Source organism: Hyperolius riggenbachi, chromosome 10 (genome assembly GCF_040937935.1).
Source record: "Hyperolius riggenbachi isolate aHypRig1 chromosome 10, aHypRig1.pri, whole genome shotgun sequence".
NCBI classification, from domain to species: Eukaryota; Metazoa; Chordata; class Amphibia; order Anura; family Hyperoliidae; genus Hyperolius; species Hyperolius riggenbachi.
In genome coordinates, this window is record NC_090655.1 from 201,396,138 (window position 1) to 201,414,965 (window position 18,828).

General features: G+C 42.8%; 1 protein-coding gene and 1 long non-coding RNA gene across 4 annotated transcripts in view; one reads left to right on the forward strand and one right to left on the reverse strand.

Moving 5' to 3' along the window:
- The window catches only part of LOC137534233 (membrane-spanning 4-domains subfamily A member 4A-like), a 51,015-nt gene extending 39,655 nt beyond the window's left edge, over positions 1-11,360 (reverse strand). Inside the window, exons 1-2 of one of the 2 annotated variants that reach the window (XM_068255637.1) lie at positions 11,200-11,360; positions 8,975-9,088 (exon numbers count right to left, since the gene is read on the reverse strand). In XM_068255637.1, coding sequence (XP_068111738.1) covers positions 8,975-9,088; positions 11,200-11,325 — 240 coding nt within the window. In that variant the 5' untranslated portion in view covers positions 11,326-11,360. The remainder of the gene's footprint in view (positions 1-8,974; positions 9,089-11,199) is intronic. The other variant, XM_068255638.1, reaches the window with a different exon arrangement.
- Positions 1-18,828, forward strand: part of LOC137534234 (uncharacterized) — an 80,972-nt gene that overhangs the window by 18,195 nt on the left and 43,949 nt on the right. The gene's annotated exons all lie outside the window — the stretch shown is intronic.

An 18,828-nucleotide genomic window follows, 5' to 3' on the forward strand; every position in this document is an offset into this window, starting at 1 on the left:
CAACGTGGGCACTGTGAACAGCCCATTGATTTTTCATTACTGTGCGGTGGGCTGCGTTACACGCTGCTCCAACGTGAGCCTGTAACGTCCCACTGTGAAAGCAGCCTTAGGGTAAAAACCCTTGGGGCTGAAGTGGTTAAAACTGCAACTGTGATAGTATGATGCAATATTATATATCTGAAAATAAAAATATAAGACTCTTTTATTTGCTGCTAAGGCTACTTTTCTTTTCCTTGCTACTAATTTTTTGCATTCTCTGATTGGCTAAATATTCCTGGGTTGACTCTGCATTCTCTGATTGGTCCATTGCTTCCTAGTTCTGTGATTGGGCTAAAATTACCAAATTGCGGTAATGCATTAATTCCTCAGAATCCAATTTCCGAGTTCCATTTCCAATTTCCTAGTTCCGATCAGAAAGGCGGAAACTTCCATTCTGCAACATGCGAATGAGCATCCCTACTTACCACCCTTCCTAATTAGTATGCAGAGGGTTGCATGGCCAAGCTGCCTGTTATGAACAAGGTTCTGCCACCTTCTGCCTGCCAGTGGCAGCATTGACCTGGACTGTCATGGACTTCCATTATTCCACCAGCAAATGACTCTAGGGAGTTTCCACTGTTGTCTGGATACAGCTCAGTCTCTGCAAATGTTGCTCTGTGATGACTCTGTGGTTTAATCATGCAGCAGGTGTGGCCTCCCTATATAAGAGCCCTTCAAGAGCTAACCTGTGCCAGAACTTTGTGCTCACAGGCCTGAGTATCTGGACAATCCTGGCTCTCTCATGTTCCTGATTCCCTGTGTCTGCTGCTCTGTAGCTAAATCTATATCCTGTCCTAACCTTGGTTTCTGCCTTCTCCCTTGTACTGCAAATCCATTGTTTATATTTATCCTGTGCATATTTTCTGTATATATTTAGTTAGATACATACGGTTTTGGGTGTATTGCACGTTGTTTATCATTGCTCTGTTTAACCTCCCTGGCAGTAGTCGGGCTAAGATTCAGATGCTGGGAGCTGTTGAATTAGCTGCTGCTGCAGTTTACCTGGGTCCCGCGCTGACCGGTGCTGTCCAGTGGGACTCCAGGCTCCTATTGCCGGCCACTGGGATCCCCATCTCCTCTCTGCTTCCTTGATCCTGGTGGCCAACCAGTGGCGGCACAGAGCGGCGTGACATCATCGGGGGCGGGGCTTAATTTTAAAGTGGACCCAATGTCTCGTACAGGGCAGAAGGAAAAGGAAGAAATGTACCCTAAATGTATTGAAAGAGTGTAGCCTGTCTAATCCCCCATCTGGACCCCAATCAGTTCACTTGCACAGCTCAGAAGGTAAACATAGAGAAATGCACCCAATATGTTTGCAGGGCCGGATTTGTACTATTTACCACCCAAGGCCCACTACCTCCAGCCGCCCCATGACAACAGCGGGGTTAGAATAGGGTTAGTGGACATAGGAAAGGGGATAGGTAAGCAATACTGATAGATCAGTATATTAGGGTTAGTTATTTACAAAAATAAATGTGTGTGTATATAGACTCATCTAGGATTATTAGGAACACCTGTTCAATTTCTCATTAATGCAATTATCTAATCAACCAATCACATGGCAGTTGCTTCAATGCATTTAGGGGTGTGGCCCTGGTCAAGACAATCTCCTGAACTCCAAACTGAATGTCAGAATGGGAAAGAAAGGTGATTTAAGCAATTTTGAGCGTGGCTGTGGCATGGTTGTTGGTGCCAGACGGGCCAGTCTGAGTATTTTACAATCTGCTCAGTTACTGGGATTGTCACGCACAACCATTTCTAGGGTTTACAAAGAATGGTGTGAAAAAGGAAAAACATCCAGTATGTGGCAGTCCTGTGGGCAAAAATGCCTTGTTGATGCTAGAGGTCAGAGGAGAATGGGCCGACTGATTCAAGCTGATAGAAGAGCAACGTTGACTGAAATAACCACTCGTTACAACCGAGGTATGCAGCAAAGCATTTGTAAAGCCAAAACACACACAACCTTGAGGCGGATGGGCTACAACAGCAGAAGACCCCACCAGGTACCACTCATCTCCACTACAAATAGGAAAAAGAGGCTACAATTTGCACAAGCTCACCAAAATTGGACAGTTGAAGACTGGAAAAATGTTGCCTGGTCTGATGAGTCTCGATAGAGTCAGAATTTGGCATAAACAGAATGAGAACATGGATCCATCATGCCTACCACTATGCAGGCTGGTGGTGTAATGGTGTGGAGGATGTTTTCTTGGCACACTTTAGGCCCCTTACTGCCAATTGGGCATCGTTTAAATACCACAGGCTACCTGAGCATTGTTTCTGACCATGTCCATCCCTTTATGACCACCATGTACCCATCCTCTGATGGCTACTTCCAGCAGGATAATGCACCATGTCACAAAGCTCAAATCATTTCAAATTGGTTTCTTGAACATGACAATGAGTTCACTGTACTAAAATGACCCCACAGTCACCAGATCTCAACCCAATAGAGCATCTTTGGGATGTGATGGAACGGGAGCTTCGTGCCCTGGATGTGCATCCCACAAATCTCCATCAACTGCAAGATGCTATCCTATCAATATGGGCCAACATCTCTAAAGAATGCTTTCAGCACCTTGTTGAATCAATGCCACGTAGAATTAAGGGCCTTTTTCCACTAGCCTGCGATTTGCGATTTGCTTCTGATCGCAAATCGCAAGGTACATTAAACTAATGGAAACTGCAGCAGCAATTTCCATTAGTGCGATCCGATTGCGATGCAATTTTGGTCAAAGCGCAATCGTCGTCCTGCCGCGTTTTGTATGCGATTGAGCTGGACTATAATGAGTATAGTAGCTCAATCGCAATCGCATGGTGGAAATTGAAACGCGATTGCAATCGCGATTGGAATCGCGATCGCAATCGCGATCGCATTTCATAGTGGAAAAGGGCCCTTAGGGCCTTTTTCCACTAGCCTGCGATTTGCGATTTGCTTCTGATCGCAAATCGCAAGGTACATTAAACTAATGGAAACTGCAGCAGCAATTTCCATTAGTGCGATCCGATTGCGATGCGATTTTGGTAAAAGCGCAATCGTCGTCCTGCCGCGTTTTGTATGCGATTGAGCTGGACTATAATGAGTATAGTAGCTCAATCGCAATCGCAATCGCATGGTGGAAATTGAAACGCGATTGCGATCGCGATTAGAATCGCGATTGCAATCGCGATCGCATTTCATAGTGGAAAAGGGCCCTAAGGCAGTTTTGAAGACGAAAGGGGGTCAAACACCGTATTAGTATGGAGTTCCTAATAATCATTTAGGTGAGTGGGTGAGTGTGTGTGTGTGTGTGTGTGTGTGTGTGTGTGTATATATATATATATATATATATATATATATATATATATATATATATATATACACTGTATATGGCTAGACCTTTTGGCAATTCAGGTTGCAGCTAGTAATTGAGAATAGGATTACGGGAAAAGGGTTAAAATTAAGTATTAGGTTGGAGTTAAACTGGCCTAACAGTTAAAAATTCCCAAGCAATGTTCCAAAACTATCAATTCCTTTCAGAAAGTGATTGATTCCAGCAGTGACATGACTATGTACTCTGTAAAGTGCTGCAGAAGATGTCAGTGCTATATAAATACATAATAATAATATGGTAGGAAATTAGACTATGACTATGGTAGGATTAGACTGTGAGTTCCTCTGATGACAGTCAGTGACATGACCATGCACTTTGTAAAGTGCTGCAGAAGATATCAGAGCTATATGAAAACATTATAATAATAATATGGCAGGACATTGGACTATGACTATGGCAGAGATTAGATTGTGAGCTCCTTCGAGGACAGTCAGTGACATGACTATGTACTCTGTATTGTAAAGTGCTGCAGAAGATGTCAGCGCTATATAAATACATAATAATAATATGGTAGGACATTAGAACTATGACTATGGTAGGATTAGATTGTGAGCTCCTCTGAGAACAGTCAGTGACATGACTATGTACTCTGTAAAGTGCTATATAAATACATAAAAATAATATGGTGGGACATATGACTATGGTAGGCTTAGGCTAGGTTTCCACTGCTGCGAATCCAGGGCGATTCCCTGCCCACGAATTCGGATGGATTTCAGCAGCCTAAAGAAGTGTATGTGGGCCATCCGAATTCGTGGCCGAGGAAAAATCTGAGGCCCTGCAGCATAATTTGGTGCGGGACTGTCCTTTATCCCATAGCCACGCATAGCGCGGCTAGAGGGATTCGGCTGCGAGAGGCAGCAACTGTGCCAGCATCGCGCCTCGCAAGACGCAGGCTGCTGCACAAGTGGAAACCTAACCTTAGATTGTGAGTGCCTCTGAGGACAGTCAGTCCATTGTGCACAAAACTCCCCCGCCTGCTGCGTGACGTCACACACATGCTAATCTGTTGTCTCTCTGCCCACCCCACATGACAACATAATGCACTAACTGACTTCGCATCTGTATAGTCTGGCTCAGCGATGTTACCCAAGGGGATTGGATCCTGATCCCCGACTGGCGACATACATCACAGGTGTGTACACACATTAACAACCCATAAAGTGCTTCTAGGTGCAGGGCTACCTTATCAGGCTGGATCAACCAGATAAAAACACGTGTAATAATACATTTGTAGTCAACTGTAAAAAGTGAACATATGCATATATGGCAGCTACATTGAGAAAAAGTGCAGGTGTAAGATAGATAATATATCTTGTACACAATAGGGTGCACCACTGTGCTCAGAAGACCAAAACTGAAATAACAAAAAAGCAACCTAGGAAATAAACCCACAGAGAAGTGTGTATAGCTGTGTGGGGCCATGGAAAGGGAAATGACTGCTGGAGGAGGAGAAGGGGAGAGCATACTGCCTGATTAAATGAAAGGAGTGTCAGTGACACAGATATAAGAAACTGATAAAAGCCAGTTTACAGGAGAGTGGAGGGGAGCTCCAGACAGCCCTGTTTCACTGGCTCCAGGGAAGGAAGAAGGAGGGGAGACAGGGAGCTTCCAATTCCAGCTTGTCACTCACTCCACAGGACAGCTGCTGCAAGTGTGCAAAATGCCTGCTGTTCTGCAGACATTAGCTCTCTCCTCCTTCATCCAACCACTGCCTCCATGCACAGTTACCTGTATGCTGCTGACTTATCTTCCATTCCTATCTGAATCTCCCGGGCAGCGTGGCTCTTCTCTGCTCAGCCCCACCCTTCAGTGTCAGAGTGGAGAGGAGGGGCGGGGCGTTCTCCTCCGTGCAGAATACTGGAGAGACTGGAGGACTGCATGGCTGATTTGATTACCGGGATAACAGCTGATCTGTTCCCGGTGTGCGACAGCCGCCCCAGCTCTTCTGTCGGCAAGTTTCCGCCCTAGGCACCGGCCTCCTCGGCCTGTGCGGAAATCCGGCCATGTATGTATGTAGAGAGTTTAGCCTGTCTAATTCCTCCTCATTTGTCTGTAATCACAAGTTGTAATTTTATCTCTCTCCTGTGTCACCTGACTGCCATGGTAGAGATGGCAGATAAGCTCATTTGAAAGCACAGGATGTTAACAAAATAGCCATTTGGTTTCCAACTGCTTCTGAGCTAAGTGCTTCTGCTGATATGCCTTACTGTTACCGATTTTTGCCTGGAATTTGACTACTCTCAGCTTGCCACCTGCACCATCTACCTGAATTTTGACTACTTTCTGACTGCCGCCTGCACTGACCTCTGCCTGAATTTTGACTACTCTCTGCCTGCCACCTGCACCGACCTCTGCCTGGATTTTGACTACTCTGTGCCTGCTACCTGTACTGACCTCTGCCTGGATTTTGACTACTCTCTGCCTGCCGCCTGCACCGACCTCTGCCTGGATTTTGACTACTCTCTGCCTGCTGCCTGAACCATCTGCCTTGATTTTGACTACTCTCTGCCTGCCGCCTGCACCGACCTCCTCTGCCTGGATTTTGACTACTCTCTGCCTGCTGCCTGAACCATCTGCCTGGATTTTGACTACTCTCTGCCTGCCGCCTGTACCGACCTCTGCCTGGATTTTGACTACTCTGTGCCTGCTGCCTGTACTGACCTCTGCCTGGATTTTGACTACTCTCTGCTTGCCGCTTGCACAGACCTCTGCCCGGATTTTGACTACTCTCTCCCTGCCGCCTGTACCGACCTCTGCCCGGATTTTGAATACTCTCTGCCTGCCACCTAAGACTGATAGCAAAGGGAAAAAAAAGTCTGAAAGTCCGTGGGAGGTGTATTTGATATATATGTATTTACTGTATAGTCTGGTGCTTTGTTTGTACAGTTTCACTATTTTTTAAGTTTATTCCTAAATGTAATCACTTCAACAATTTTGTGTTCTAGTCTTTTGTTATATGTGGACAAGACCTTTATTCTGACATATTTTGGGGAGTTATGACTTAAGAATTGGAGGAATAAAATTCTTGAAAAAAATGTACCACTTTTAGACCCATAAATCTAGACAGAAATGAACCCACGAGGAGGTTAATAGTGTGTATGCACGTGGTTGCAGCTTATTTGCATTATACTCTGATATTTTGCATGCATAGTTTTGTTCATTATTTTTACAATAAACCTTATTTCACAGCATTTCATGTTTTCAGTGCCTGCACTGCTGCAAGCTGTGATAAGTAGGGATGTTCATTCGGATTTAGCGTAATTGAAATCTCCGCTTTTCCGATCAGAAATTGGAAGTTGAATTTCTATGAAAATCGGATTTACTGCAACTCAGTAATTTTAGCCTAATTACTGAACTCGGAAGAATTGGACCAATCAGAGAATGCAATTTTTTTCTGCAACAATCTGATCACCATGGTAATTTTAGACCAACCACAACTCTGATTTTTTTTCTGATTTCTGTTTTTCCAATTTTTTTTCTTTTTTTTTTTGCATTTGCTGATGCAAAAAATTACTAGTAAAATACTCTTCGAAAAATCGGAAAAGAAAACAGAAATTGGGAAAACATGGAAATGGGGATTGGCGTAAATCTGAATTTTCACGGAATCAGAAAATGTATGGTATTCAGAGTTGTGCAAAAACTAGTTAGGATACATAGCAGATCTAATGGCGCCCGCCCACCACCACCACCATTAGATCTGCTATGTAACTTAAAGGGGAACTGAAGAGAGAGGTATATGGAGGCTGTCATGTTTATTTCCTTTTAATCAATACCAGTTGCCTGGCAGCCCTGCTGGTCTATTTCTCTGCAGTAGTATCTGATTAAAACCAGAAACAAGCATGCAGCTAGTCTTGTCAGATCAGACTTATAAGTCTGAACCACTGAAACACCTGATCTGCTGCATGCTTGTTCAGGGGCTATGGCTAATAGTATTAGAGGCAGAGGATCAGCAGGGCTGCCAGGCAACTGGTATTGTCTAAAAAGAAATAAACATGACAGCCTCCATACACCTCTCTCTTCAGTTCCCCTTTAACTAGTTTTTTTGGGGGGAGAAGTAGGTGTTGAACCACTTTAAGATAAACAGGAACTTTCAGTCACAAAAAAAGAGACATGCATCACTTACTAATACTGAATAGTTAATTTCAATTCATGCAGGGCAGTTTCTAGGCTACATAGCTCCCAGGCTAGGGTGTAACAATGCAAACATGCAGCCTGCTGGTGAAATCCACTATTAGTGCATCCAGGAGCAAGTAACATGCAGCCAACAAGTACACAGATGCAGAGATAAGTGTATACTGTATATAATCTGTGGGCAAAATGCAAAATGCAGTTCAGAAATGAACACAAATATTGTTCAGTACATTTGCAAACCTTTCAAGTTTAATCTGACAGAAGTATGTGCATTCAGTGAAGCCAAAACATCATGCATCCATCCTTATGTAAAGCAACAGGAATATCTGGAGTATTGTTCCAATGTAAAGTAGCAAAACATGCAAATAAATACCCATATAGACATATGCAGGAACTATAGGTGACCAGTGGCCTCCTAGCTCAGACATATACAACTATTTGTATACAGTACTGATACATGGAATTAGCAGATGGATCACAATGTAATATAAATTACACCAGCTTTTAAGGCCGAAGACCAATTCAATAAAGATTCATATAGATTCTAAACAAATCAGCAAATAGTAATAGATATGACTTCTCAGCCTAGAAGCAATTATAGGAAAAATACAGACATTGCAACATGCATGACTTGACACAAGTGAAATGCAATACTGAGCTCATATGAGTATTATGAGACATGCATGTCATGAGAGATGTGGACGAGCAGCCGAGGATGCTTATGTGGGAGGAGAAACCTTGCAAGAAATGAAATGTGTTTTTCTATCTCAATATTTTTTTATTAGGTTTTTCAAGAAAAGAATAACAAATAATCGTAGAAGTCCATACAACAATCTTATTGAAATGTTTTTCTAAGACATCCCACAAGTAGTGTACCACTGATCCTGAGAATGGTTAAAGTGGATCCGAGATGAACTTTTACTCATTGCATAATTGTGTTCCTTTCCTATTGTTGATAGGGAATTCCTTTTGTTTTTGTTTTAATACTCAAATTCCCTATAAACTAAACAAGCCTCGCCCACAGCATTTCAGAGAGCCTTGGCATTTTCAGACAGTAGCAAGGGCTTATGGGAGCTCAGTCTGGGTAGGAGGAGGGGGAGGTATTACTAGCCAGAGATTTCAGAGGCAGAGGGGAGGAGGGAAGAGGAGGGGGGATTAGGTTTTTTTCACAGGAGTGCTGAAGATGGAGATAAGCTTGCTGTGTGTAATGTTTACAAACAACATGGCTGCTGTCATTGTATCACAGGAAGAAATAATCATATTCTATTGAAGCTGGTTTCAGCTAGATTTACTGTATAAACTATATAAACTTTATATAAGATATGTAGACAAGTTACTTGTTATAGTTAGTTTTTCATCTCGGATCCGCTTTAAATTGTATTGTTATTGGTACATAATAGGAAAACTGCATTGCAGTGTTACGTACGTACACACACTGATCCCCAGAAGTTATAGCCGGTTAGTGATGAGAGACAGAATGATAACATAATTTCAGAGGCGATCCCCAGAGTAAATTGTAAGATAGCTACAGCAATCTGTGTAACCTGTGGAATAAACCAAAGGCATGCATTATTATTGGCATTATTATATACAGGCTTTACTTTTTACCTTGGGTAGTGTAATAAATATTTCCCAGCTTACAATAGGGTATCAAATGAAAAGGGCATCAGAGCCCTTGTGTAAAAAGGGCGCCGCCATAGACTTCAATGTTATTTGCCGCATATCTCAGCTATAAGGTGGTGAAAAGGGCACCTGGGTATTTTGGGGGATATAAAATGGCACCAGGTATAGCCAAGACCTTTTTTTTTTGGCTATAAAAGGGCGCTGGATATGGCCGAGATTTTTTTTTTTTACGGCTATTTAAATGCGGCTACAAGATTGGTTATATCAGCAGGTGAATACATTCGGTTATATTAGTTTATTTGGTTATATCATTTAAAAATAACCTATATGTTTGACATAAGATTTGGCAAAGATTGGGCATCACCTTGGGGTTAGGCATCACAATGGGAGGTCTTAGGGTTAGGCACTAACAGGGGGGGGGGCTTAGGGTTAGGCACTAACAGAGGGGGTCTTAGGGTTATACACCACCAGGGGGATCTTAAGGTTAGGTACCACCAGAAGGGGTCTTAGGGTTAGGCACCACCAGGGTGAGTCTAAGAATTAGGCACCACCAGAGGGTCTTATGGTTAGGCACTACCAGGGGGTCTTATGGTTAGGCACCCTCAGGGGAGAGTTCTGTGTGAGAGTAGGGAGAAGATAGGTTATATTAATCACTTTTCTCGACTATATCACTTTTCTCGGCTGTATCTGGCACTGTTTTATAACCCAAAAATTAATCCAGTATCCTTTTAAAGTAGAGAAAAAAATCTCTATCCTTTTATAGCCGAAAAAATCTCGGCCATGGCCTGGTGCACACCATACTGCCAATCGGCAGTATTTTTTAAAATGCTTGCAGGGGGAAAACCACCTGGCTAATGAAAGTGAATGGGACGGTGCACACCAGAGCGGGTCGTTTTTTCCCCAAACTCCCGGGCTGCATTTTTTGGATTTCTGAGGCGTTTCTGCCTTCAATGTTAAGTATAGGAAAAACGCAAAACGCTCTGAAAAACGCCAGATCAGAGCAGTTTTCCAGGCGTTTTTGTTACGGTGGCTGTTCAGTAACAGCTTTACTGTAACAATATTTGTAATCTGCTACACAAAAACGCTCCAAAAAACGCTAGGCATGGTTAGAAAACCTCTCTAAACATGCCTAGGAATCGCTCTGAAAATCAGTTTCAAAACCCTCTATCGTTTTTCGGATCTGCTAGGGGTTTTTGGTGTGCACTAGGCCTATATCTAGCTCCTTTTCATAGCCGAAAAAAATCTTGGCTATATCTGCAAACCTTTTTTCCAGGCGCTCTTTTCAAATGAATGCTACAATAGTACATATGGACTGACAGAATGATAGTCATTGATTAATAATAATAATAATAATAATAACAATAATAGTAATAATACTGTAATCATTCAATTCTTTTAATTTCCTTAAAATATGTTTTGGTAATGTAATAAACTAAAAATCCTAGAACTGCTAACTCCTCAAAATTAAAACATTATTATTATTATTTTCATATGTTTTTTACCCCCCCCCAAAAAAAAAAAAAACAAAAAAACATAATACAATATAAACTTCCTACATTGAGTGAGTTTGTAAGTAAGTCGAGTTAAACCAGAATGGATCTATTTCCTGTAATGGCATAGCCTATGTTTTCCTCATTTGAATTTGCACACTATGTATAACATATTTTAAAATATAACCCCAGTTCAAGTATAAACTATACTTGCACCTCTCATCCCCCCATTTTTACCTAGGTGGCGCTAGATTTATGTCCCCCTTTACTGGTCCTGCAACCACAGTAGTTCCCCTGCCCTGGGGTTCTAACAAATATTTAGTCATACAACACAGCTAATTCACCAAGAATGCATCTATTAGGATCACAAGCTATTGGGTATCCCACCCACCAAGTGATAAGAGAAATCATTAAATTAAGCTCAGAATACATATATTTCTGGACACTCAAATCGATTAAAGTATAGTCACATTGTAAACACTGAAAATGTATTTCTTAACTTTTCCGCATCATTCTACAAATCCCAGCCTCCAGACACTTACCCCAATCAATCTCGGCTTTCCTTTCAAAAACACGTTATGGAAGCTAATCTCTGGCCTGCCCTGGGGGACATCGGGAAATGTGTCCCCTGGTGAAATTTCATTGAACGATCTGTACGGCGGGGCCATTTGTGATAAATAGGCAGCGAGAATTAAAGCGTAACCAAATCAACAGAAGGAAGGGTGGCAACCAAACAGGTTTTTTTTTATTGTTTTGGTTTTATGACATGTAAAAGATCATAGAACTTTCCTGTTTGTTCATGATTGGTTGGCTCTGATTATTGTGTATCACGTATAAAGTTCATTTGTTCCATAGACAACCATTCCTTGTGTACATAGCTCTCCATCAAGTTATTTAACTTTCAGTGCAAATACACACCTGTCTTTACTTTTACCGAGGTACTTGTAATTACATATTGTGATGTCCTAGTTCTCTAAATTCGCTTGCATTCTATTACTAAATTGGAGAAAGGCTGGAAGGCAGGAGAAAGATAAGAAAAAGTCAGGTTAATTCAATGTAGATAATACAGTGTTGCTGGCCAATTTTTGCCAAACGTCATTTTCGCAGCGAAAATGCTATTTTCAATTTTGAGAAAATTTTTGTGAAAATACATTGTATTTTGCAATATCATCAAAGAAAACTATTTTTTTTTTCTGATGCGAAAATCACAAAAATGTTTTTGGTTTTTTTTACATGAAAATTCATGAAAATCATTTATTTTTAGGGTGAACATTCACAAAAAATCACAAAATGATATGATGATTTTCGATAGCATTTTCACTTGAAAGTCTAATTTTACATTATTTTTGAGAAAATGAATGCAAGAAGAATATCGGCATTTCATCCATGACTGATAATACACATGGTCCTATGCCACACATGCTTATGGGTGGGTTGGTGACATAGTAGTTAACACTCTTGGATTACCAGTTCAGATCTCAGCCTAGGCACTATCTACATAGAGTTTGTATGTTCTCCTCATGTCTGGAAACTCCAGTTTTTCTGCCACATTCCAAAAATATACAAATACATTATTCGGCTTCTCCTAAATTGGCCGTGGACTATGATGGGCATGTAACCGTGGTGTGGAAGCAGAGAATTTAGGCACTAGCAGCTAGTGGACAAAATGGGTGCCTCCATTGTACAGGCGCCGAAGTGGAAATTTAGGCGCCTGATAACATAGGTTGTTTTATGTAGAAACATACAATAAAAATATTGTTTTTTAGTATCTGAGTGAGTGACTCCCTCTGACTTTAGTCAGGGCATCTGATCTGCTTGCTTGTTGAGGGGCTGTGGCTAAAAGTATTAAAAACAAAGGATCAGCAGGAGAGTCAGGTAACTGGTATTATTTTACAAAGAAAATGTCATATCCTTCTCAGTTTAGGCTCCCTTTAAGGTTAGGCAGGTTGAGGTGGTTAAAGTTAGGCAGTGGTTAAGGATAGGTGTGGGGAGGGAGTGGTGAAGGATAGGTGTGGGGAGGGAGTGGTTAAGGTTAGGCGTGGAGAGGGGCTGGATAAGGTTAGGTGTTAATAGTGGGAGGGTTCAGTGTGAGAATAGGGCTGTATATAATTGTAGTAAAATATTGGAATTTTTTGCCGATATTTTACTATATTCTTTTGCAATGAAATAGAATATAGGTAAATTTACCAATATTCTACCATTTGGCATCCAAATTTCCTCAAATTTCCTTTTTGCATATATGTGATAGTGGTAGAGATAAGCTTGTTAGCCCCTCTAATGAATACCATAGTTAGGGAAAATAATATATACTTTGTAAAGCATTGCGGAAGAATGTCAGTGATATATAAAGACAAATACTAATAATAATTAGTTCAAATGATAGCATAAATAACATAAAAAGATACCATGTTTTACTTAAAATAAGACTAGGGCCATATGCAATTCACTTTTTCACCTGACTTATCTCTAGGGGATAATTTTCATCTTCTCCTTAAAATAACTTTTCAGCATTTTAGAATTAAAAAAGCACTATCAAAATTATTTTGTGTATGTTCTTGCTTTTAAGTGGTTTAAAATGCATTTTATGACAAGGGCCTCAATTCACTAAGTTTTATCGAACACTTTATCGAACGTTTGATAATTTACCTCATGAGTAAAATCTAATTTTGAATTCACTATGGTGTTATAGATAGAGATGGCCCGAACGATTCGCCGGCGAACTTCTGGTGGTTCGCGTTCGCCATCTAAGGCGAACTTTTCCGGAAGTTCGGTTCGCCCCATAATGCAATTAGGGTCAACTTTGACCCTCTACATCACAGTCAGCAGGCACATTGTAGCCAATCAGGCTACACTACCTCCTGGAGCCACTCCCCCCCTTATAAAAGCAGGTACCGCCGGCCATTACACTCACCCGTGTGCCTGCACTAATTAGAGAAGGGACAGCTGCTGTAGACTCTCTCATAGGGAAAGATTAGTTAGGCTCTTGTAGGCTTTTTAGCTTGCTCCTTGCCGATTTCTTATTGCTAAAATAGTACAGCTCTTTTGAGAGCTACTCTTGTCCTTGTGATCTATTTTTTTTCTGTGTGTCCCACTGACACTTGTGTTGCATAGACAGCCTTGCTAATTCATACTGCCAGCCAGGCCTAGCACATTCAGTGACTACCTGTGTGTGACAGGTGCACATTGTAATACCCAGTACTGCATATACCTACCTGTTCTGTTTAGTGAACCCACCTCATCACTGCATATACCTACCTGTTGTGTTCAGTGAACCCACCTCATCACTGCATATACCTACCTGTTGTGTTCAGTGCACCCACCTCATCACTGCATATACCTACCTGTTGTGTTCAGTGCACCCACCTCATCACTGCATATACCTACCTGTTGTGTTCAGTGAACCCACCTCATCACTGCATATACCTACCTGTTGTGTTCAGTGTACCCACCTACCTACGTGAGTGCACGCAGTGTGATATACCACTCTGTGCATACCAGTTAACTGCACCTGTGTAACTGCACATTGTATTAGCCATTACCCATGGTCACTTGCAATGGCAGACTTGCCCTCCATAAAAGATTCTTGTTACAGGTAATACAGTCTATCAGTGTCATCTACAGCAGGGCCTCGAAAGTCCTCCTGCCTTCCTTGGTTGTGTGGTAGCCGTTCCTGCTCCTTTGCCCACAGCGTGCCTGCTGCCTTCCTTGGATGTGCGGTGGTGGTAGCCAGTTCTCAGGCTCCCACTCCGGCCCGGAATCGAACCCTAATTCCCCGGCCATTACCCGTGGTCACTTGCAATGGCAGACTTGACCTCTATAACAGATTCTTGTTACAGGCAGTGAACAGCCAGCATAAAACGTTATTTAAATAAATAGATGTAAGCTTTAACTTTAGAGAAAGAACCATTGAAAGTTGATAAGGCAGTCAGACATTACCTGACATCAATGAGTGAGAAAGAGCAATCTGGCCATGGTGCGCACCAGTCCAGCACGGCTGGCACTACACAAACAGCTGTTTGCGGTGTGTTACACAGTGAGTTTGGTGTGTCAGTGTGAAGCAGTACTCTAATTACACTCCCTGAATGATGTATATGTTACGGCCAGAACCCGTAGTGTGGCCACTTCGCGTTCTGGCCAGCCACTTCGGGTTCTGGCCGGCCAATGTGCGAAGTGGCCGCAGCGGAGCGGCCAATGTCAGAAATGTAATTACTACACTAAGCTACAATGTATTTGACGGCCGTCTCGCTGCGGCCAAATGTATAACAACTTGCTTAATTTCATTAAATATAGCCGGCGGCAATGTAATAGATAAAGCCGCCGGCTTTCGCACTGCCTCCTCTCCTCCTCCCCGTGCCTACTATACGATACGGAGCAGCCGGCGGGGACACGCGTGTCCCCGAGAGTCGTTCGTCGCGGCAGGGGAAGCAGAGCACCCGCTCTGCAGGAACGGCAGGATTCCCCTGCCGCGACGAACGACTCTCGGGGACACGCGTGTCCCCGCCGGCTGCTCCGTATCGTATAGGAGGCAGGGAGAGGCAGGGGGAGGAGAAGAGGAGGCAGTGCGAAAGCCAGCGGCTTCATCTATTACATTGCCGCCGGCTATATTTAATGAAATTAAGCAAGTTGTTATACATTTGGCCGCAGCGAGACGGCCGTCAAATACATTGTAGCTTAGTGTAGTAATTACATTTCTGACATTGGCCGCTCCGCTGCGGCCACTTCGCACATTGGCCGGCCAGAACCCGAAGTGGCTGGCCAGAACGCGAAGTGGCCACACTTTGAGTTCTGGCCATAACATATACACATGCAAGATGTTTTAAAGCACTTTAGGCCTGCAATTTAGCATTCAATGTGATTTCTGCCCTTTGCGTCCAATCCGGATTTTTCCCCGGGATTTTTCGTGTCTATCCCACTCCACCATGCCCCCCTCCAGGTGTTAGACCTCCCACATCCCAAAAACATACAGATAAGTTAATTGGCTTCCCCTAAAAATTGGCCCCAGACTATGATACATACACTACACAATACATATATATGTATGACTATGGTAGGGACTAGATTTTGAGCCCCTCTGAGGGACAGTTAGTGACAAGTCAATATATACTCTGTACAGCGCTGCATAATATGTCGGCGCTATATAAATTCTTAAATAAATAAATAAAACAGAGATTTCTCATACCCATTAATTTCAGAGTTAGCTATTCTACCAGTGCCTAAGCAAGTCTAAGCCTGGGGTTCCCATAATAACAGTAGATCCTAACCATCCAGACCAGGGGTCAGAGGTTTATTTTTATGGTATTATAGGAATATTCTCAAGAGTGACAGATATTTTGATTTGGAGGTGTTTGGGGGAAGAGATGCAGATGGTTATAATATTGGATGATAAATATAAAGCCAAAAGAATCAAGAATAGGGGCCTATAATTCAGTAAAATGCAGTGTTCCTTAGTTTTAGTGACTTAACTTTTCCCTGATGTTAAAACTCCCCCTCTAGCTTTGAATACACTCTCTTAAAGATGACATTTGGGGTAAGCCTTACAAGGAACGTCTTTGGACTAGGGCTGCCGTGAAAAGACCTCTGGGTTGCATTTTGCCCGCAGGTCAAAAGGTCCCAGTCCTCTCCTGGGGTAAGGCTCTTCTGAAAGGCATACTGACTCAGTACAGGCCAATGCTTTATTTTAGCCATCCTGCAGTTTAGGCATCCTTAGTACACATGCTACTTGAATCTTCTCTGCATTCACAATGATCAGTTCCCATTTTGTACAGGTGCTGCCTGTGTCAGCTTCCCATAGCGGTCTCTAAGATGTGAATGGTAGACCTCTATGAAGTGGCCCCAATGTCCAGGCTGCTCTTGCCATGTCTGCTGGTTTTAGATAAGCCAGTGTCAAATGAAGGGGTACAGGCAGGGAGAGGAAATGACTCCACCAAGTATGTGTATTAATATATATTTTGATTCATTGTATTTTGGAATCACGTTGGTATGCAGTCAGAAAATATGGCACCAGTGTTGCTTGCAAATTTTAACCAGTCATTTTCGCATCGAAAATATTTGCGAAAACACATTGGGCTTGATTCACAAAGCGGTGATAACTCAGTTATCACGCCTAAAAGACTTTAGGCGTGATAAGCCGTGCAAAGCTGAGTTATCACCGATTTTTGCTGCTCTTCGCGCGAAGCTCCCGCGCGCAAAGTTTTGCGCGCGCAAATGCACAGGCGCGCGCGCAAAGTCCCATAGGGTTCAATGGGCGCTGCGCGCGAAGCGCGGGGCGCTTCGTGCACAATCGCACGGGCGTGCGCGCAAAACTTTGCACGCGGAAAATTCGCGCGAGTTTCTTCTTATCATGCCTAAAGTGAGTTTAGGCGTGATAAGGGGCTTTTCACAGGCGTGCAAACACTTTGCACCGCTTTGTGAATCAAGCCCACTGTATTGTTGCAATATGGTCACAGAAAACATGTTTTTCTTTCCAAGGGGAAAATTTGGGAAAAATCATTATTTTTACCATGAAAATTTCATGGGAGGGGGTTGGACATCTGGGGGTCCTCTTCTTAAAGGGGACTCCCAGATGCCACCATGAACCCCCCTGGGAGTTGTCACCCCCACCTCCTCCTGGGGCACCGGAGGTGGGGAAGAGCCCCTTGTCCATGGATCGAACAAGGGATCTGGGGGGGGGGGGGGGGGAAGGCTTGGACCATGCATGCTGGTATAGCTCAGGGTGTGAAGCCCCAGTCGGCCAAGGCTCTGCATTCTGACTCTCCCGGCCTGTATGGGGGACAAGAGGTTAAAGATCCTCGGTAGGGCGGACCCCACATCATTTTTTTTGTTACCCACCTTCTGAACATAAAAAAATAAGTTTTAAAAAATAGAAAAAGATGCCAGGGATCTTTATACAGCCATATTGTGGCTGTATAGCGATCCCTGGCCAAAGCGTTGCAGCTCCAGGGGGTTTCTAGGGGTGCGTATGGACCTGGAAACTCGGTCAGGAAATTCAATGCTCTTTCTTTTGATATATGTAACATTACACTACCGTTAGGTTTGCTACATTAACTGTCATTTACCACATTTATATGTATACTTTTTTCTTTTGAAACTTTAAAATCGATTTTCTCAAAAACTATAAGGATTTTTTTAATTTTATTTCCTCCTTGTTCCCACTGTTCTTCTTAACATAACCTGCAAATTTGGTGTTTCTAGCATGTAAGGGGGCTTTGCTATTAACTGTTAAATTCGGTGGGTTTTTAATCACGAATAACGACTCATGATCAGTGATTACATGTGGTTATTCGACTCCAAACTGCACTTGAGTCAGATATTCCTTTCTACTCGTGATCGTGATCACAAGTCAATTCGGAAGTAGGCGGAGTCATGTTCGTGATCACTCGTAGTGGTGATCAGAGCTATCAGCACAACCCTGCTCATGACCGCGTTCCCGGCCACTGAAGCTTGATCGGGAGGGGCACTAGAGCACAGCGGTACTGCGGCGAGAGACCACACAGACTGTTGGGGCTGAAAGAAGCCTCAGGTAAGCATTGGATATCCTTTTTTATCAGTAGTGTCAAGTAAGAAGTGACAAGGTTAAGGCCCTATTTACACTTAATGCATTGCGTTGTGTTGCGTCATGTTGCATCCTATTTGGTAAATGGGATGCAACACGACGCAACTCACCACAGCTCAATGCAAGGCATTAAGTGTAAATAGGGCCTTAAAGTGAACCAGAGACAAAGCACCCTCATGTATTTTACCATATATTTCAGTGGGAACATTAGAAAAAACACCTACCCTGCTCTCTGTTTCATTCTTCACTGCTTAGCCTGCTTCTAATCAGCCCTGATAAAATCCCAGACTGAGCATTCTGTCTGGCTTTGCTCAGGAATCATTATAACTGAATCATTATAGCAGAGCCAGAAGGGGGCATGCTTGGGCTTCAAAAGACATCAGAGAAGACAGAATCACCTGTAATGATTCCCGAGCAAAGCCAGACTGAATGATCAGTGGGGGATTTTATCAGGGCTGATAAGAAGCAGGCTGAGCAGTGAAGAATGAAACAGAGAGCAGGGTAGGTGTTTTCTCTAATGTTCCCACTGATATACATGGTAAAATACATGAGGGTGCTTCATCTCTGGTTCACTTTAAGTAAAGATTATAGATGCAAAATAAAATCCATAGCAAGGAAC